Here is a 22037-nt window from a genome sequence, read left to right on the forward strand (position 1 = left end):
TCTAGCTTTGTGATTTAGGTTTTCAGAGCAGCCGCTCACGACACGTTGGCTGTCCACAGAGCACGAAAATATTGAAGGTTCAGGTGACTGGTTGAGACAATACAATTATTAGAGAATTTGTTAATTGATCATTATTTCTTATAAAGTAACATCGGCTTTTAGGCCATATTTTTTTTCTACTTAGATAATTAAAGTTTTTTTTTTAAAGTCAATCTTAAACTATCAATTTCTTTTTTAATAAAAAATTATCAATTTTATCTCATTTTACTCTCAAACACGATATTTTATTAGATTTATATGCTTTTTAGATAAAATAAAATGAAATTGATATTATATGTACCACTTTTGACAAAAAAAATCTTTAAATACTTGAGTGAGAAAACGGTATAATTTAAAAGTCAATTTTGTAATTAAGCTTAAAAAAAAAAAGGTTTCTCATTTCTAGTGTAATAACGGTTCAAGAATGTTTTTTCTTATATTGTAAAAGAAATATGGACGAGATGAGACTTGAATATGCCTTCAAAAATTATGGGTTGTAAATGCTCATATTTTGGATAGGTTGAACTTGACAAACGCAAAACTTCTTAATACATGTCAACGTCCCCATGAGTACGTCTAATAGTGAAATAGAATTGGATAGAGTTTTGATTATTAGTGGACAAAGTGAGGTGCCCATGGTGTCAAAGTGCAGGTAGAGGAGCTAAATCATGTCCTGCTGTGGTGGGAACTTTTTAAATGGTGGAACAGGAAGGGCTTGATGGGGTGTTAAAAGAATGAAAAAGGAGACGTATCTAGGCCCATTTTACGTTCTTTGAAGAGAATCTCTAAACATCACAAAAAACAAGAGCATGAAGGTAAGATTCGTTTGTTCAAGTTTTTCGACTTCCCTAGGATCATCTCTTGCCAAGTTAACACAAATCCTATTAATTATCAAGTAACCACTCACCATTAAGATCTCATATTGCTCTCCTGCCTTCAAACAAGGAAGCATACCCCCAACAACAAAAAAAGAAGAAAGAAACAAATTCTTCTACCACTATTACTTCTTTATCGAGGACTAAAGACATACAATGTTGTGCCCATACTTATCAAAATTCCCCATTCTTTAGAGAAGTCCAGAAGCTGACATGGATATGCAAAACAAAATAAACGAGCTATGAATTGAAAAACAAACTCTTTTATTTATTGCTGATATATAATGAAATATTCACTGGTATTATTAACTTTTTTAGGTCTTGAAGTCTTTTAACTACTGCTGAAAAGCCTTAAGTGGGTCATCATGGTCAATATCAGCAAAAAGTGGGAGATCAGCTTTTAGCTTTTCCAGGCTTAAACCTCTCTCTTCCAGCTTTTTCATCACTTCCTCAAATACAACTTTGTTGCCTTCCTTTGTGAGGTGCAAACCATCGCTGCAGTTCCAGTTAAACAGCATATCAGCAAAAATGGCATATGATTATTTCTGCCACAAACCAACAATCGAGACCCCCCAAGGCTAATTTTCGTACTCGGTCTAGAAGCTGATATCTAGTACTAGAATGTGTACATTAGAATCTGTATGTGAGAGTAAAAGTATGCATTGAAAATTATTGAAAACTACCTAAGATAAGCTTTGCGCCAGTCAGGATATTGCTGCATCCTGGTCCACAGATCCACCACAGGGATCCCACATTCTTCAGCTGTTTCAACACATGCCTTGGCAAAAGAGCCGGCAGCTTCATTTGTCCTCTCGGGAAAACCCGATGGGTTCTCAACAAAAGGATGTCTGCATCAACACAAATTCGTTTTCTTTCAAGTACATGCGTATTAAAGATATTGTGCAATGTACCCATGCTGGCAAAGTGGAAGAACATATGTACCTAAGGCGTCCATCTTCATCAATCGGAGGAGGGGTAATTAGGAGTATGAGTGTTTTTGGCCACCGCTTCTATAACCCCCAAAAGACAAGGCAAAGAGGAAAAAATCTATAAGTAGGATCAGCACATATATATACACTTAATCCATAAGATCATACTACTGTTTTGGTGACCATATATATTTATATATATTCTATGATTTCAAAGCCAGAACGTTGTTAGTGGAATCAATTTCAAAAGGCATATTAAAATGGATCAATCAGTCTTTCCACAATATGTTGAGCTTCCCACGTTTGCTTTAAAAAGCTAATCGATTAACTTCATTAATCGAGGGGCATGAAGTAGAGTCATAAAGGCATTAGATTTTTTTAAACATGAATATGTAAAAGATTTTTCATCCAATCAAGAGAAGACAAAACCATTCATCACAATCAACAAAAAGCAACATTGCTTGTGACATTGGGCGTCATATATAACTGAAAAGCCCCATACAGAAAGTATATGATATTTATACCAATTAATTGGTCTCATCTACCCTTTAGCCTTTGTAATTCACATGATTATTGACAAAAAATTAATAAATTAGTGTTACTTAATCTTTTTGCTAAAAATTTTATCTATTTTAACAAATCAGTCTCTATACGTCAGTGTGAGATACATATGATATTATTTAATTATGTTGTCAACTATGTTAGTTTTAATAATAAAATGAATAAAATTTTAAGAAAAAATCTAATTTTGATCTAATATATTAAGACTAATTAGTAAGAAAATATTCTCCAAGACCTAATATGTAATATAGAAACTTCCATCACATTTTTAACTAATGCACAGTATATAGTACTTGCTAAATTCTAAGAAAGATCACTGCTCACTGCTCATGGTTTTGAATGAGATTATTCAAGTTTTTTCTTTCAATATAAAAACAATTAAAGAGAGATATATATTTAAGCCAAGTGGCGAACAATAACAGCGACAACTGGGCCTCACCCACCCACTCTTTCATGGCTGACCAAACAAAGTCCATGGCTCTTTCTACCAAATAACTTTAGGAAACTGTCTTACTAGACCACAACACAGTGCCAAGCACGCAATGTCCTAAATTATCATACGAATATTCAGATCATAAGAAAAGAACAAAAAGCCAAAAACAAAAAGATCACACAGTTCCACCCATTGTTTTGTCTCTTCGTCTACGTGAGAGTTACTTGAAAAATACACAGTGCCTGCCTTTTGATCCTAAAGTTCTTACAATCATCTGCTGTTTACGCAGTAGAAAATTGATCGTCAATGAGTTTAACATGCTTAATGTGCTACCATATTTACTTGATGTAGAAAAAAGTTAGATAAAGATGTGATAAGTGAACCTTGAGGGAAGAGACGATGGAGTGTAGGTTCTGCTTGTACTCATCAAGTGGGACGTGTTGGAAAGCAGCGTATCTATCAGGGAGGCAAGCATCATTAGCTCCAAAAAACACGGTTAACGCAACTGGCGGCGCAGCAGCAGCACCGTCGTGACCCACCGTGGGAAAAACCCTATCAAGTACCTTCAGCGCCCACCTTGTATTGTACCCACTATACCCTCTCAGCACCACATCAAGCTGTAAACCAGAAAACCCACATATTCAATATCAATAAAGACTTTATATATAACTGATAATCAATATATATACCGTCCGACAGAAATGGTTGGCGAGAGCAGCACCCCAACCACCGTCAGCAAAGGAAGCCTCTGTGATTGAGTCTCCAAAAAGATAGATCGTCGGCCTCATGTTTGAGTAGCAAAAAGAAAAATGATCAAAATCTTCTTCAGAGAACACTGTGAGATCTGAGAAGAAGAACCAAAAACTTTTAACAACAACACTAAATTGCCTTTGTATTTTTGTTACAAAAAGTTTGGGTATTATTAAATTCTCACCACCAACTCAGTTGCACGAGAGAGAGAGGGGAAATACTGACAAGATCAGGTTAAGATTAAAGAAAGGATGTGATTTTAAAAACGTAAAAGACTGAAACTGTGAAGAGTCTGAGTTGGTAGTTGATGTGACTGTTTTTGGACTTTACATTAAATTCTGTCTTGTTGTTTGTGATACCAGGAAGTAACTGAAATTAATGGAGTAATTGCCTATCAATGATCTATATATTTTCTCTAACAGTTTCTCTACCTATACCTTTCCCCTCTCTGCATCAGGACTTTCATCTCTTTTCTTCTATTTTAGCTTTAATGGCAATTGGGGAAAGCATTCATAATTTTGCTGGGCCAACCATGCGTCCATGCCTCACACCAACATAATATTTATATATCATCAGAACCTCTTTTTTTTTTTCTTGGACCTCCCCAATTTGCATTGCACATTTGAATATTTATGATATTTTATTTATATTTTATAAATTCGGATAATATAAATTTAGATAATATTTAAATTTTAAAATTACTATTATGAATTGAATTTACATTACTTATTTGGATAATATAAATAGAATTGAATATATAAATTCATCTGTTACAAAATGTTTACATTTTTATTATTGGAACCAAAAAATTAAAAATTTTAAAAATATTTTTTTTAGATTTGAATGTTTGACAAATAATAGTATTTAATTAGGATTCAATTTAAATAATAATTTGTAAATAATTTATGAATAAATAAATTTTAAATAAATCTATAAAGTCAAATTCGAATAATTGTAAAAATACATATAAAAAACATGGACAAAACTTGTTTAATATTTTTTCATTCAAATTTAAAAATCTAATTTCTCACCAACGTGAGAAATTAGATGTGATTTATTTAGCATGATTCTTGTTATAATTGAAAAAACAAAAGCTTAATTATGCATGGAACCTTGTCCTGATCGAATTCCTTATTATTTTAGAAACAGTAATTAGGAATTAAGTCAATGGCTTATGGGTAGTGGGTGATATTAAAGGTAATATAATATATGTATTGATGTGTGGTGTGGGCAGTTAAAGGTGAGTTGGTTTTAAATAAATATTTTGAGTATATAATAAGAAAAAAGGACAATAAATTGAATAAGAAAAACAAATTAAAAAAAAAAAAGACAAAAGCAAAATGACAAGTACTATATGTTAAATTTATTTAATGTGAACTCCAATTAAGATCCCTTGTTAACACACGACACAAAAGTAACATAGGTTGATGTCCCAATTATGTTAATTAGATTTTTGTTATTAAAATTATTAATTACACAGTTAAGTGACACATTATAAGTATAATTTAAAATTGAAAATTTGAATTGATGCCTAAAACCTTAATTTTTAGGATTATCTTAATATAAGTAATTATTCCTATATTAATATATCATATTTCACACAGTTGATATAACTTTTAATTTTGTTGAAAATTCAAATCCATAATAATATAATGCATATGAAATTAAGAACATAGGAACCCATGGTAACGATATTAATTATTTAGTTTCTAATTTGAATTTGAGGGTTAATTTGATAAAATTTCATAATTACCTTATGATATGAGCAATTAACTTTTATTGGATCAACCATAAAATCTAAAAATCGCTGTGATCATATTGTATTTAACAAAACAAAAACTTAAATAATTTTATAATCAAGGGAGATGACAAGGGGCTAGTAGGGCTCTGACTCCCCTTAAATTAAAAGTTTATGTTTTGGTCCCTTTGAAAGTTATAAATTATATAGTAAAATTACATTTTGGCTTCCGAAATGATTAAATTTTAACTAATTTCTAAAAAATGTAAAGTTATAAGTTAATATAATGGTAAAATTGTATTTTGATTTTCAACTCAATTTTAGCTCCAAAAAAAAGCTTCTGCCTTCACCCTGTTCACAATTAACACTAAATTTATCCTATTAACAAAAACCATAAAAATTCAAACCTAACAATATTACTAATAAATTTCATCAAATCAATCTTAAGACCTATATTAAATACTAAAAATTAATACTGATTATATTTGACTATTAAAATATATTAACTTAATCAAATAAAAGTACCACAATATAAATATTATATTAAAAAATATCAAACTCGTGTACTGGGAATTGATGCAAATCAAAGCGGATGGACCAACTTTGCTATAGCAAGCCGTCGAAGCAAGAGAAATCAAGTCATATTATGATGCTAGTAAACCCTCCAACAATCTCCTACTTTTGTAGAGCTGTTGCTCCCTGTAATTTCCACAAATTGTTTGCAATCAAGCTTAAAGTATACCTTATGTCTTGATAGGCACAAGAGATACCCAAACCAAAGTAATGATTAATGCTTGCTTAGTATTAATAGAAAAAAAATCTAAGTTTAAACGTTGTTGGGAGAAACATATATAAAATTTGAAAAAAAAAAAAAGTAATACTCATGAACCATGTCAAATTTGATTGAATTATAATTTGAATGATTTAAAATATTTATTAAAAATATATATATTTTATTAATTAGTGGTTGAAGGTTCGATTTTCGTTCTGAAATTTAAAACTTGTGGCCAGCATCTACCTCCTTAATTAATTTACAGAATGCGAATGATTAATTATTAGATAAGCTCGATAAATACATTGAAAAATAAAAATATATATTTCATTATTTAAAAATGTAAAATCATGCATCTTTTTAAATATTGCTTTGGGTAAGGAGTATTCAAATAAAGTAAGTGGGACTCTATTGAGATTCTAACTAACATTATTTGTGTTTCTTTCTCAACAATCAAAGAGGAAATTTGAATTGCTATGATTTTTATTTTATTTTATTTTATTTTATATATGTTGTTCAAAGTCCAATATTTGTTTATTTGTGCACGCCAACAAAGCTACTTTAATGGTCATTATTCAGTACCATATTCTACAATAACCACAAAATTTTGCATAATTTTATAACCATAATGTTACTATACACAAGGAAATCTCATCATTACTGAGGATTAGCATCTTTTAATTAGCATGGATGCTAAGCTCCTAGAAATTGTACTAAAAAGTTGGCCAAAATCAGGATTGGCCAATAGAATTCAATGATGGATGCCTATTAATCATGTGAGTTTATATGAAGACTTGGTAATTAGAATATATGGATTCAACAAAAGAAATTTACAATTTTGGACCAAAAAGTTCACAGACACAAGCTCATTATGGAAAGCAAATCATTATATTTATGGTAAATTATAACCATTGTGATTTTAAAATAGGGTTTGTTTTATTTTGATCATTTCATTTTAGTCACTTTAAATAAAATAATTGTATGAATTAGTCATTGCCGTTAAAATTTCTATTTATTTTTAACGGATTGTTAATATGACATATTAGCTTATTAAGTGATCACTGACACATAATATTTTTTTGTTCACTTTTGACTAAAGTTTAAGGATCTCCCTATAATTAATCCAAAACTTTTTCCTTGTAAACTTTATAGAGAGATCCCTAAACTGTAGTAAAAAACCAACACAAAAAATATCACATGTCAGTAACTCAATAGGCTAATGTGTCATGTCAGCAATTCGTTAAAAGAAAATGGAAATGTTAATAGCAGTGACTAATTCACACAATTATCTTATTAAGAAGTGACTAAAATAAGAATTTTTTTTTTTTTGAAAATACCAAACTAAGATAAACCCTATTTTAGAATGAGGCTGGGATAATTTACCCTTATATTTATTAGTAGCTGATAGAAATTGTAAATTTCTACAGATTTGGATATTGGTTGCTTGCCCTTATTATCAATTAATTCAAAATGGTAGGGTTGAATCAGCAATACAGGCCAATTAATAAAAATTATACATTTAACTATTAAGTCCAAACCCAACCGACGCATATCTCTGACTCTCTTTAAAAGTTATCCCAAAGTTAATCTTTATAGGCATACTTTAGTGAATAATTACTCCTAAATCTTAATTTAATTAATATTAATATTGTTGTTAATATAAAAGTATATAGGTTTAAGTGCATTGAAATATGCGTTTACTCTTTCTTTTAGTAAGCATTTGATTGAATTGAATTGATTCGAATAAAAAATATTTGAGTTAGTCAAGTTGACAAGAATTGACTCGAATAAAAAATATTTGAGTTAATCAAGTTGACGAGTTTTATTTTATTATTGTAACTCGATTTGAAATTATTTTCTAATTAAATCGAGTGAAATTAAATTTGAGTTCAGTCAAGTTGAATAAATGTATTCGAGTTCAATTAATGAAATTAAATAAGTCAAATTGAACTATTGATGGCAATGTGACTAAATTCCTAGCTAGAGCGTATAAATTTTAGATCATATATATTTGAAGATTCTTTCAAAGTAAAATTAGAGAAAAATAATATAATTTAATATGGTAAACTTGATTTGATAATTTACTTGTTTAAGGTCTTAAATTTATCATTTTTATTTTTTAATTTTTAAAGATTTTTAGAATTTTATATAACCTTTTTTTTAAATTTTATAAAAATTTTAGAAATTTTATAAATATTTTGAAAATTTAAGGTTATATTGAAATTGTTTGTAATTTCTATTGAGAGGGACCAATTTACTCATTTTCAAAATTCATAGAGATCTAAGGGGTGTTTACATCAATTTATTATTCAAGTTATTCGAGTTGTGAAATAAAATTACTTATTTGAGTTGATCCAAAAAAAACCTAATAACTCGACTTGATTAACTCAAAATTGAGGTTTTTTCAATTTTTTTACACAAATTGAGTTTTGCTCACCTTTATTCAATATTTTGGCTTTTCTCTTTATAGTGAAAAACTATAAAATAATTATATTTTTAGGTGATAGTATAACATAATCTCGTAATGCATGTCATCATTTCTTAAGAAAATCCAAATTTAAATATCAAATAAAAGAATTGTCAATTTTAAAATAAAAAAGTTAAAATAATTTAAAAACTAAATATTACTTTTATCAATATATATCGTAAATAAATACAGTTAACACTCACTAATGTGAATGACATCTTAGTAACTATTTAAAATTGTATTCTTAGTAATTTTTTTGGCATAAGCTATATTTAGTCTAATGTTATTGGTTATAATTTTGAATAATTATTCTACCAAAAAGAAAAAAGAATTTGATGAATAATTAGAATACTCTTTTTAAGTTTGAAGGTTTTTTATTATAAATTTTAGAATTTAAATAAAAATATTAGGCATGTTTAAAATATGAATCAAGTATGAATTTTAATATTCAAAGCACAAAGTTCATTTTAAATTTATAATATGTTGATTTTCTATTATTTATACATTACCATATATAATTTAATTATATTGTAAGTAAAAAAAATTAAATATATTGTACTATAATGTTAGGTTAAGTTATTTATATTTCAAAATTTAACGAAAGAAAAATATATAACTGTAATAAAAGAAAACTGTATATACAAATATTATTAAGTATAATTAAAATTAACATATATTATTAAAAATAGTTTTAATGAAAGGATTTAAAAGGATTTGGGTTAGTTATTTATAAATATTAATAGATTTAGACAAAATTTGAATGTCACATTATATTTTGAGTGAGACTTGGCTTGAGCAACTAAGGGCAAAGCCAAGGGATGGCAAGGGTCTTGACCTCCTTAAAAATGAAAATTTTTACTTTCGTCCTTTAATTTTTACAAAATTTTAATTTAGTTAAAGATAAAACTATATTTTGTCTCCTTTAAAATGATAAAATTTTGATTTAATATTTTAAAAATAAAATTATACAACTTAATTTGAGCGAAATAAAATTTTCAACTTCCCCTATATGCAATTATATTTAAAATTGATTAAGACTAGTTAAACCCATAAACGCTCCTTTTTCACAAAAAAGTATAATATTTGAGATTATAAATTATTTTTTTCAGAATTAGCATAACTCAAACTCATACTGGACCATAAACACCTTAATCATTTTCCAACATATAACTTTGTTTTAAACAATAAACACACTACTGCTAGGATTAAAAAGTTGATAATGTTAGAATTTATAAAATAAATCTACAATATAACTTAATAAACCAGGATCTGTCATGTCAAATTATATTAAGAATAAATCAAGAACAAAACTAGATGCGAAAGCGTACTTGAATCCATGGATTTCTTGAAACTTTCTGGAACTTGGGGATTTGATCTTCCAAATTAGCACACAAGAAACTCAGAGAATATCTGCTATTTCTTTCCTAATTATGGGATATTAAAAAAGATATCTTGTGTATAATTTGGGGACCATAACCCTAATATTTATAACCTTAGCATATTAGTTCTAATCAAATTCTAATTAGCCCATCATTAATTAGAATTTGATTAGAAGAGTATCTACACATATTTGACCCATACTTTATTTATTTAATAATTAAAAGCCCAATAAAATTCTAACCAAATTAGATCACTTTTAATTTGGGCTAACCTATCATGGTAGTAAATAATAACATGTAATTATCCTTATTATATATGTGATGTCCAAATTTTCCAACAATCTCCCACTTGGACCACATATATATACTAATTACTTTATAATTACATGTCATTATATAACCTTATGAGCTCAAAATTTTTACTATCATATCCAAAAGGCATTCCGTACAATCTCGTCCATTAATTATGTTAACATAGAACCAAGGCAACTTTCGTTAAAAATATCATAACTAAATCCATCCATGATCACGTATATTAACACAACCAAATGACATAGATCAAGTATGGATGTGTAGCATGGAAATTACATGCAATATGATCTAAACATGTCTATTTCCAACTGGTCCTTCCTTAAACTTAAGTGAGGTCAATTTCAAAATAATAAACAGAGTGAATAAACTGAATACTTTATTTCTGATCAGAAAATAACTAAATACATAAATGTCTGAAATATAAACTCCCACTAAATCATGATATCCTCAAACAATGTAACACCCATGTAAGCAGTGTGCTCATGAAAGACCTTGAGTGGTAAACCTTTTGTGAGCGGATCCGCTATCATGGAGTTTGCCCCAATGTGCTCTATGGAGATTTGACCATTTTGCACTCTTTCTTTTACAACTAGAAACTTTATGTCAATATGCTTTGACTTGGATGAACTCCTGTTGTTATTGGAATACAGCACTGCTGACTTATTGTCACAAAATAATTTGAGTGGTCTTTTTACATTCTCCAAAATGCGCAGCCTTGTGACAAAGTTCCGCAACCGTATTCCATGGTTTGATGCCTCATAGCATGCTACAAACTCTGCTGCCATAGTGGACGAAGCTACAAGTGTCTGTTTGACACTTTTCCAAGATATAGCTCCTCCGACTAACAGGTAAATATAGCCTGATGTAGATTTCCTACTATATTGGCATCTAGCGAAATCAGAATCAGAATACCCTATGACCTCCAAAAGATTTGATCTCTTATAATTAAGCATGTAATCTTTTGTTCTCTGAAGATATCTCATAACCCTTTTGACTGCTATCCAATGGTCTATAACAGGGTTGCTTAAATATCTGCCTAACATCCCAACAATGTACGCAATGTCCGGACGCGTACATACTTGAGCATACACTAAACTCCCAACAGCTGATGCATAGGGAATCTTTTGCATTTCATGAATTTCAAGGTTACTTTTAGGGATTGAGTAAGACTAAATTTGTCTCCTTTAGCGACAGGGGTGTCACCTGGTCGACAGTTTTGCATGCCAAACCTTTTGAGTACTTTATCAATATAGCTCTTTTGTGATAATCCAAGAATACCTCGAGATCGATCTCGATGTATCTGAATTCCTAAAACAAAAGAGGCATCCCCAAGATCTTTCATCTCAAAATGCTTGGATAAAAATCTCTTGGTTTCGTGCAATAAGCCTAAATCATTAGTGGCAAACAAAATGCCATCAACATATAGAACCAGAAATATGTACTTACTCCCATTGAATTTGTGATACACACAATCATCAACAATATTCATTTCAAAACCGAACGAAATAATTATTTGATCAAACTTGTGGTACCATTGACGGGAAGCTTGTTTGAGTCCATAGATGGATTTTGTCAATTTGCAAACCATATTCTTTGAGTCTTTCGACTCAAAATTTTCTGGTTGCACCATATAAATTGTTTCTTCAATGTCGCTATTAAGAAACACAGTCTTAACATCCATCTAATGTAACTCAAGATCAAAATGAGCAACAAGTGCCATGATTATCCTAAAGGAGTCTTTTGATGAAACTGGAGAGAATGTCTCTGTAAAATCAATGCCTTCTTTCTGAGTATATCCTTTAGCTATAAGACGTGCCTTATACTTTTCCACATTACCATTTGCATCCCTCTTGGTTTTAAATAACCATTTACAACAAATCGGTTTTGCACCTTCAGGTAATGGGACAAGTTCCCAAACTTTATTGTCTTACATAGATTTATACTCATCTTTCATGGCATCAATCCACTTTTGAGAATTAGAACTTTTCATGGCCTGATGAAAGTTGATCGGATCATCTTCCATCATTCCATTATCATCCTCATGTTCTTGGAGAAATACAATATAATCATCTGGAATAGCATTTCTCCTTTCTCTTGTAGACCTCCTTAATGGCACTTGTTCTTGAGGTTGTTGAGTTTGTTCTTCTGGAACAATTACCTCATTTTGAATGAGGAGTTGTTCAACATTGTCTTGTAGAGGTTCTAGATTCACTTCTTGATCAATGATAGGTATAAGAACTTGAACATCATCAAAAGTGATAGTAGGAATTGAGTTAGAATCCAATTCCTCCTCAAAAGCAATGTCTCTAATCTTATTTCTCCCCCTAAACTCAACATCCTCAAAAAATGTTGCAGTTCCTGTCTAAAAAATATTCTTTATTATGGGATCATAAAATTTATATCCCCTAGATCGCTCAGAATAGCCAATAAAGTAGCTGCTTATTGTTTTGGAGTCCAATTTCTTTTCATGAGGCCTATAAGGCCTTGCCTCAGCTGGACATCCCCAAATGTGAAAGTGCTTTAGACTAGGCTTTTGACTTGTCCAAAGCTCATAAGGTGTTTTTGCAACTGCTTTATTGGGTACTCTATTTAGAATGTAAGCTGCTGTCTTTAATGCTTCTCCCAGAGGGACTCAGGTAAGGTAGAATGAGCAATCATGCTCCTTACCATATCCTTAAGAGTACTGTTTCGTCTTTCAGCTACACCATTCATACTAGGTGATCCTGGCATGGTGTACTGTAGGACAATACCACATTCCTCTAGGAATTTCGCAAATGATCCTGGACATTGTTCACCTGAGCCATCATATCTACCGTAGTACTCACCACCACGATCAGATCTAACGTTTTTAATCCTTTTGTTGAATTGATTCTCAACTTCAGCTTTATAAGTTTTGAACACGTCCAAAGACTGAGATTTCTCATGAATGAGATATAGGTACCCATAACGTGAGTAATCGTCTATAAATGTTATGAAATATTGTTGACCATTCCATGATGCCATAGAGAATGGCCCACAAATATCTGTATGAATTAATTCTAAGACGTCTGAAGATCTGTTGGCACGCAATCTCTTGGTTTTGGTCTATTTTCCCTTGATGCAATCGACACAAACATCAAAGTTTGTGAAGTCAAGGGACTTTAAAATACCATCAGACACAAGGCGTTCAATTCTAACTTTTGAGATATGACCTAAGCGCCTATGCCATAATGATGCTGAATTTTCCTTATTTAATTTGCGTTTAATACCCCGTGATTCCATATGCAAGGTTTCATTATATGATACAACTGTTTCTAGCAAATAAAGGTTGTCATAAGTATTTAAATAACCAGTTCCAATAACATTTGAATTTAAAGACAAATTAAATTAATTGTTTCCGAATGAACAATAATATCCAAATTTGTCCAACGAAGAAACAGAAACTAAATTCCGTCTAAATGACGGTACAACAAAAGTTTCTTTTAAATCCAAATAAAAACCAGCTCCTAATAACAACCTAAAATGCCCAATTGCTTCCACTTCTACCGATTTTCCATCGCCCACAAAGATGTGTCTTTCACCATCACTTGGCTTTCGGTAACTCAGGTAACCCTGCATAGAAACACTTATGTGAGTAGTAGAACCAGAATCTATCCACCAAGTGTTTCTAGGTACTGAAGCTAAATTAATCTCAGAACAGACCAAATTAAGAATTATACCTTTCTTTACACGCCAAGCATGATATTTGGTACAATCTTTCTTTACGTGTCCAGACTTATTACAAAAAAAACAACTCTCTGTAGCTTGTTGTTGTTTCTTTTGGGCTAGACCCTTAGCAGCTTCATTCTGATATTTTCTTTTCTTGCCCTTGTCCTTAGGAGCATTGGGCAAATGAGCACTTTCAGACTTATCACGCTTCAACCTTTCTTCCTCTTGCACACAATGAGAAATGAGCTCATTTAGGGTTCATTTCTCCTTTTGACAGTTATAACTAATTTTAAATTGGTTAAACTGTGCAGGAAGCAATACCAAAATCATAAGAACAAGCAATTCCTCAGAAAGCTCGATCTTAAGTGCCTTAAGTCTTGAAGTAGTATGGAACATCTCCATAATGTACTCCCTTACGTTTCCTTGACCTTTATACTTCATAGACATCAAAGAAGTCAGAAGTGATGTCATCTCAACCTTATCGTTTTTAGCAAAACGTTTCTCAATTTCATCAAGAAAACTTTTGGCCTGAGTAATCTCTTCAGATTCTGTGCCCTTAAAGGCTTCTAGAATGCTGTGTTTCATGATCATTAGACTCATGCGTTTTGAACGATCCCACCTCTCAAAGTCCCTCTTAATAACAGGGGTGCTTTCCGTAGTGAGAGGTGCAGGTTGTTCTTCCCTTAGTGCAAGGTCTATGTCCATACAGCCAAGCACTATAAGTAAGTGCCTTTTCCATTCCTTAAAATTAGTTCCATTAAGCATGGGTATAGAATTTATATTAGCAGATATTGTAGCAGCAGAAGATGAATTAGCTGAATAGAGAACAAAAACAAACTTAAATCAATATTCATAAGTAAACAATAAATTCAATATAATGGCTAATCCCATCTCAAGATACCAAACACTACATTAATATCAAGTCTTTGGACAATAATATTAATAGTAAATGGTACTCTTGTTGTAGCAATCAAACATTGACAATAAATTATGTCAAGCAATGAATTAATCTTTGCACTAACTTATTGCTTACATAAAATAACTTATAATTGTCACATATTTATCACTACAGATGTCGTTGTAATTCTGCCAAATATTAACTTACCTTTGGGTCAATCAATAAACGCATGAATCACAAAAACATATAACCATCTTAATATTTCAAATAAACCAATCTACACAAAAGAGGTCACTTTGGCGGTATTTTGTTTCAACTAATTTATTTAAAATATTAGATATCCTTAATTAAAAGCCAAAATCTGAATTTATTTGTTCCAAAATATTTACCTTAATTTCATCTTTCAATCAAAGTAAAAGATAAAACATAAATATATATTTATATTATTTTCCAAAACATTAAACCAATCAAAGCATGCATATTTTATGTATTTATATAAACAAACAAAACATAGATATGAATCAATTTCTATATATATATATATATATATATATATATATATATATTTTAAATGTCGTATGGATTAAAATAATAATAATCACATGCCTTGCAAATACACAGAACTGAATCGCAATATTTTCAAATAAAACTTAAAAACATAGGTATCAAATAATATTACCCAATTTTAATATGAAAATCACCCAAATTTTTTAATATGAATTCAAGATAAAAAAAAACTTTAATATAAATCTTCAAAAAACAACATATATATCCGAAATATAAAACCCATGAAATTTCATGAATCAATTATTCAAATGAAGAACCTGAATCATTTCCCAATGATTCGATATGACGAGGCTCTGATACCACTTGTTAGAATTTATAAAATAAATCTACAATATAACTTAATAAACCAGGATCTGTCATGTCAAATCATTAAGAATAAATCAAGAACAAAACTAAATGCGGAAGCGTACCTGAATCCATGGATTCCTTGAAACTTTTTGGAACTTGGGGATTTGATCTTCCAAATTAGCACACAAGAAACTCAGAGAATATCTGCTATTTCTTTCCTAATGATGGGATATTAAAAAAGATATCTTGTGTATAATTTGGAGACCATAACCCTAATATTTATAACCTTAGCATATTAGTTCTAATCAAATTCTAATTAGCCCATCATTAATTAGAATTTGATTAGAAGAGTATCTACACATGTTTGACCCATACTTTATTTATTTAATAATTAAAAGGCCAATAAAATTCTAACAAAATTAGACCACTTTTAATTTGCGCTAACCTATCATGATAGTAAATAATAACATGTAATTATCCTTATTATATATGTGATGTCCAAATTTTTCAACAGATATACGCTATTAAAACCATGAATTTGGTTTGTCAAACAAAAAGACAAAAAAAAAAAATGATCCACGTGCAATGATTCAAATGATGTATGTAGAGCATTAACTTTGGACAAAAACACTGGTATATTAGAATCTAACAAGGACTAATGTTATTCATTAAAATATTTAAACAAACAAAGTTCAGACAGTACAATCATGTTGGACGCAGCCAACATAAGTTATTGCTGATAAGCTTTGCACATGAGCAAAGTTAGTTCCGAACAATTATTTAGTTGATGTTTGAAAAATATACATTAACATCTTAAACCTACTCTGTCATTGTTATTGTTCCTCTCATGAAACAAGAATGTCTCTCCTTCCCAGAGTACCTTTTCCTTCATTAGTGACCACCCCCACATAACCAAAATATGTCACTTCATCAGCACCTATAGCAATATGTTAGAGTTGTGTGACCCAAATTCGTGTTAAAGAAGTAATACAGTGGTAAAACTAGGGGACCTATGGAGGGCTTAAAACCGAGGTTCAACATTTAAATAGATATTGTCACAACTTTTCTTATATCATTCGATTTTCAACATTAGTGAAATTTTTTCTCCTCTACTTGTGATTTTTTCTCGAAAGGGTTTCCATGTAAAATTTGTGTGTTTTATTTTTCTTTCTTATTGCTTTTCAATCATTCTATATTTCTATTATCGACGTTTAGTTTTACAAACTGGTATAAAAAATTTTCGGGTTGCTTGTATCGATCACGGTAATGGTGACAATGAAGTATGATATTCCGCTATTAGATCATAACACCGGATTCGCATTATGACAAGTAAAGATGTAGATAGTTCTTACATAGATGGAATAGAAGGATGCCCTACTAGGATTAGATAAGATGCCTTCGATATTGACAAAGGAAGAGAAGAAGCGTAAAGATTGAAAGGTTTTAACGCAATTACATTAGCATCTGTAGAATGAAATTCTATAGGACATGTTGAAGGAAAATACCGCCGTTGCATTATGGGCAAAGCTACTGCAACTATTCACGTCAAAAACCCTAACTAGCAAGTTACATATGAAACAATCTTTTTATGCTCATCGTTTGGAAGAAGGTGTGTCTGTGCACGAACACTTAACTGTGTTTAAAAAAATTCTTTTGGATCTAGAGACCATGGAGGTTGAGTATAATAAATAAGATTTAGGGTTAATTATACTTTGTTCATTGCCCTCGTCTTATTCAACCTTTAGATATACAATTTTTTATAGCTCTAAATCTCTCACAGTTGATGAAGTTTATGCTTCATTGGCCTCATATGACAAGATAAAACATCTTGTGCCTAAATCCGACTTTCAGGGAGAGGGTCTTATTATTCGTAGGAGATAAGAACGAAATACTGATAATAATTGTCGGATGACATAGGAACGAAAAATTCGCAATAAATTTAAGGGTAGATCGAGATCTTTAAACTGAGGTAAAACCTGTAACTTTTGCTAGAAGAAAGGGCACATTAAGTTTGAGTGTTATAAGTTGTAGAATAAAATCAAAAGGGAGGCGACAAATCAAAAGGGAAAACAACCAAAACAATCTGATAAAGCTGATGTTGTAGAAGACTATAACGATGGTAAACTCCTAGTTGCTTCTCCCAACAACTCTAAAGTGAGCAATGAGTGGATCCTCAATTTTGGTTGCACCTTTCATATAAGTCCCAATCAAGATTGGTTTACAACATATAAAACAATATCTGGAAGTTTTATTTTGATGGGAAATAATGCTTCATGTAAAATCGCATGTATTGGCACAATCAAAGTTAAGATGTTCGATAGAGTTGCCAAAATACTTAGTGGCATACGACACGTACCAAAATTAAATAGGAATTTAGTTTCTTTGAGTACTCTTAATTCAAAATGGTACAAGTACACAACTGAAAGTAGGGTTTTGAAGATTAGCAATGGTTCCCTTGTTGTAATGAAAGGGTAGAGAAAGATTGCCAAGTTATATGTTTTGGAATGTTTGACTGTTACTGATGACGCAGCCATCGGTTTCTCTTCTTTGTCAGATGATGATATTACTAGACTTTGGCATATGCATCTAAGGCATATGAGTGAGAACAACATGACAAAATGAGCAAAAGAGGACTTCTTAATGGACAAGACATTAGCAAACTGAAATTTTATAAGCATTGCATTTTTAAAAAGAAAAAGAGAGTTCAATTCATCATAAGTATCCATAACACGAAGGAAACGCTGGATTATAGTTATTATGATCTTTGGGGACCATCTAGAGTGCTTTCGAGAGGTGACTCTAATTACATGCCGATGACCATTGATGATTTTTTTAGAAAATTTTGGGCATTCTTCCTAAAGCAGAAAAGTGATGTGTTTTCCACGTTTAAGGCTTGAAAAACTATGATCGAGAAGTAAACATGAAAACAGATAAAACACCTCCGCGCAGATAATGGCTTGAAATTATGTTCTGATTAGTTTAATGAATTGTGCAAATTAGAAGGGATCGTGAGACACTTGACAGTTCGACATACTCTATAAAAAAACAGAGTTGTAGAACGGATGAATAGAACAATCATGGAAAAGTTCGATGTATGTTGTCCAATACTTATTTACTAAAGTCTTTTTGGGCTGAAACGACCTCTACTGCATGTTTCTTTATTAACTGATCTTCGCCCGTTTCCATTGAGAAAAAGACTCCACAAGAGGTATGATTTGGTAATCCTGCTGACTATTCTAATTTGAATATTTTTGGTGTCCTACATATGCTTATGTTGATAATGGGAAATTAGAACCTAGATCTATTAAATGTGTTTTTCTTGGTTATAAGACTGGTGTTAAAGGGTATAAGTTATGGTATCCTAAAAATAGAAAAGTTGTGATTAATATAGATATGATTTTTTATGAAATTATTATACTGTCTAACTTATCTCTTAAAGACTCTTCCAATAAAGACCAATAAAGTTCAAACACATATGTGAAGTAGGTGGAGTTTCATATTGATCCAGGATCTATAACAGAGTTTACTCCTCAAGTTAGTACAGAAACTCAGAGTAGAGTTGCTTTTTCACCATTTCACCATAATATTTTATCGACATAAAAGAGAAATTAAATCTCCAAAGAAGTACGCTGAGACTGATCTAGTTACTTATGCTTTAAATATGGTTGAAGATATAGATGCAAATCAAGAGTCATCTACTTATTATGAGGTAATTAGCTGTGAAGATTTAGGAAAGTAGATGTTTACTATGTAAGAAGAGGTTTAATCGTCCCATAAGAATAGAACATGAAACCTAGTGAAGCTTCCTAAGGGTAAAAAGGTTGTTCGCTATAAATCGGTATTCAAAAAGAAAAAATGAACTTCAAAAATTGAGGAACCCATGTATAAAGTGAGGCTGGTTGCAAAAGGTTACAGTTAGATTTCAGATTTAGACTTCACATATGTGTTTTCTCCAGTTATGAAGCATAGTTCAATTCAAGCCTTATTTGGTATTGTGGTCATGTATGATTTAGAGTTTGAGTAATTTGATGTAAAAATAATGTTCTTGTATGAAGAACTTGAGGAATATATTTACATGCAGCAACCAAAGGGTTTTATAGTCTCAGAAAAAGAAGATTATATTTGCTTGTTGAAAAAGTCCCTTTTATGGCTTGAAACAGTCACCAAGGCAGTGCTACAAGAGGTTTGATTATTTTATGACTACTCATGATTTCAAAAAAGCAGCTTTGATAGTTGTGTTTATTTAAAAAAAAAAACATTGATGATTCTTTTATATATCTACTATTTTATGTTTATAACATGTTGATAGCAGCCAAAGATAAAGGAGAGATAAGAAACGTCAAAACCCAGCTTAGTAAAGAATTTGAGATGAAAGATTTGGGAGTAAAAAAAAATACTTGGAATGTCGATTCTCAAAGATAGAAAAGCATTTAAATTGGACTTAAGTTTTGAGAAAGTTCTTTGCAAGTCCAAAGTACAAAGTGCCAAACTTATTAGTACTCCATTAGCAGCCCACTTCAAACTTTCATTGGTTTGTCTTCGCAATCAGATGATAAAATTAACTACATGTCACGTGTTTCATATTCTAGTGCAATGGGATCTCTCATGTATGCTATGGTTTGCTCACGTCCAGATTTATCATATGTAGTTAGTGCAGTTAGTAAATACATGGCGAATCCCGGTAAAGAACACTGGAAAGCAGTTAGTGGATTTTCAAATACTTACGAGGTACTAGTGATGTTTCCCTACAGTTTGGAAGAATTAGAGATGGAGTCATTGGGTATATTGATTCTGATTTTACTAAAGACCTTAATAAAAGAAAATATCTCACAGGGTATGTTTTTACTATTAGGGGTTGCACAATTAGTTGGAAAGCCACTTTATAGATTACAGTTGCTTTGTCTACTACTGAAGCCGAGAACATGGCTATTACTGAGGCTTGTAAAGAAGCTATTTAGTTTAATAGACTCTTTGGTGAACTCAGTAAAGACCTTTAGATCAATATAGTGTTTTGTGATAATTAGAGTGCCATCTTTCTTACGAAGGATCAAATGTTTCATGAGAGAACAAAGCACATTGATGTTCAGTATCATTTTGTATGTGATATTATTACTCATGGTGATATTGTTGTGAGTAAAGTTAGTACTCATGATAATCCTACAGATATGATGACTAAATCACTTCCTATAACCAAGTTTGAGTATTCTTGGACTTTATTGGTGCTCATTGTTGAAGAATACCCCTTTAAGAGTTTTGTGGAAAAGGTGGAGAACTTGTTCGTTGAGAGTTCGTGGTGAAAAACTTGTTTGTTGAGAATTCGTGTCAAGGTGGAGATTGTTAGAGTTGTGTGACCCAAATTTCTGTTAAAAAAATAATACGGACCATAAAATACAAGTAGAATCCGTATAAGACTATACATCCTCTATTTAACTTTGATTAGAATGAAGTTTTTGAACTTTTAAATAAATATAGTCGCAACTCCTCTTGTATCATTTGATTTTTAACATTAGTAAATTTTTTTCTTCTCTGCCCATGATTTTTTTTCCAAAAGGGTTTCCACGTAAAATATGTGTTTTATTTTTCTTTTTTATTGCTTTGCCATCATTCGATATTGTCATTATCAGTGTTTAGTTTTACACGAGTCAACTCGAATAAATAATTTGAGTTTTGAGTTCAAATCTAATTGAATTTACAATTCGAATATTTCGAATAAGAAATTTGTGTAAATACTTTTTTGTCTCTATCAATTTTGAAAATGAACAAATTAATTTCTCTCTCAACAAAAATTACAAAAACAATTTCAAAATAAGGTTCAAAAATTCAAAATATTTATAAAATTTATATTTTTAAAAATTATAATATTTTTTTAAAAAATTAAAGAATATATAAATAAATTTAAAATTTTCTAAAATAATAATTTTGAGACTTAAATAAGTTAATTAATGTTTTAAATTTATCTTATTTTTATTATTTTGCTTTGAAAAAATTTCAAACATATATGGTTTCAAATTTATGTGCTCCAATATGGAATTAATTATACTATAACAAGATTTTAATTTAACATGTTTAATTTTTTAATTTAACTCGAACAATTTCACTCGATTCGATTCAACTCGAATTTCATTTTACTCAACTTATATTCGAAAAAATTTTAAATCGAGTTAGGATGATAAAATAAGATTTTTTAACTCAATTAACTCGAAATTTTTTCATACCTATTGCCTTCCCGCATTTTATCATGCAAAATGGTACCTTACACTACTCATCAAATTGTTAACAAAAGACAAAAGATATATAAAACCAGAACATAGCATTCATTACTGGAAACGACATTGAAAGCAA

The 22037-nt window shown here is 30.6% G+C and overlaps 2 protein-coding genes across 2 annotated transcripts; both read right to left on the reverse strand.

The window, feature by feature from the left end:
* Window positions 1-1025: 1025 nt before the first annotated feature.
* On the reverse strand, window positions 1026-3922 carry LOC108487548 (GDSL esterase/lipase At5g45920-like). The gene is made up of 6 exons (XM_017791919.2): window positions 3772-3922; window positions 3527-3681; window positions 3221-3454; window positions 1857-1924; window positions 1598-1762; window positions 1026-1409 (listed from the first exon to the last, which is right to left on the reverse strand). Exons 2-6 carry the CDS (start codon window positions 3623-3625, stop codon window positions 1250-1252), a joined length of 726 nt encoding a protein of 241 aa, XP_017647408.1. The 5' UTR covers window positions 3626-3681; window positions 3772-3922; the 3' UTR covers window positions 1026-1249.
* A 6764-nt stretch (window positions 3923-10686) lies between these two features.
* On the reverse strand, window positions 10687-11385 carry LOC128281804 (secreted RxLR effector protein 161-like). The gene has a single exon (XM_053019923.1). It carries the CDS (start codon window positions 11383-11385, stop codon window positions 10687-10689), a length of 699 nt encoding a protein of 232 aa, XP_052875883.1.
* Window positions 11386-22037: the final 10652 nt, after the last annotated feature.

Source organism: Gossypium arboreum, chromosome 10 (genome assembly GCF_025698485.1).
Source record: "Gossypium arboreum isolate Shixiya-1 chromosome 10, ASM2569848v2, whole genome shotgun sequence".
NCBI lineage: Eukaryota > Viridiplantae > Streptophyta > Magnoliopsida > Malvales > Malvaceae > Gossypium > Gossypium arboreum.

Bases quoted from the DNA above. Each gene is read 5' to 3' on its own strand.
- LOC128281804 (XM_053019923.1), bottom strand. From the start codon at position 11,385: ATGCAAAAGATTCCCTATGCATCAGCTGTTGGGAGTTTAGTGTATGCT.
- LOC108487548 (XM_017791919.2), bottom strand. From the start codon at position 3,625: ATGAGGCCGACGATCTATCTTTTTGGAGACTCAATCACAGAGGCTTCC. The intron at 1,925-3,220 runs GTTCACTTATCA...TGGGGGTTATAG, and splicing joins CCATCGTCTCTTCCCTCAAG to AAGCGGTGGCCAAAAACACT. The intron at 1,763-1,856 runs GTACATATGTTC...GTGTTGATGCAG, and splicing joins GATGAAGATGGACGCCTTAG to ACATCCTTTTGTTGAGAACC.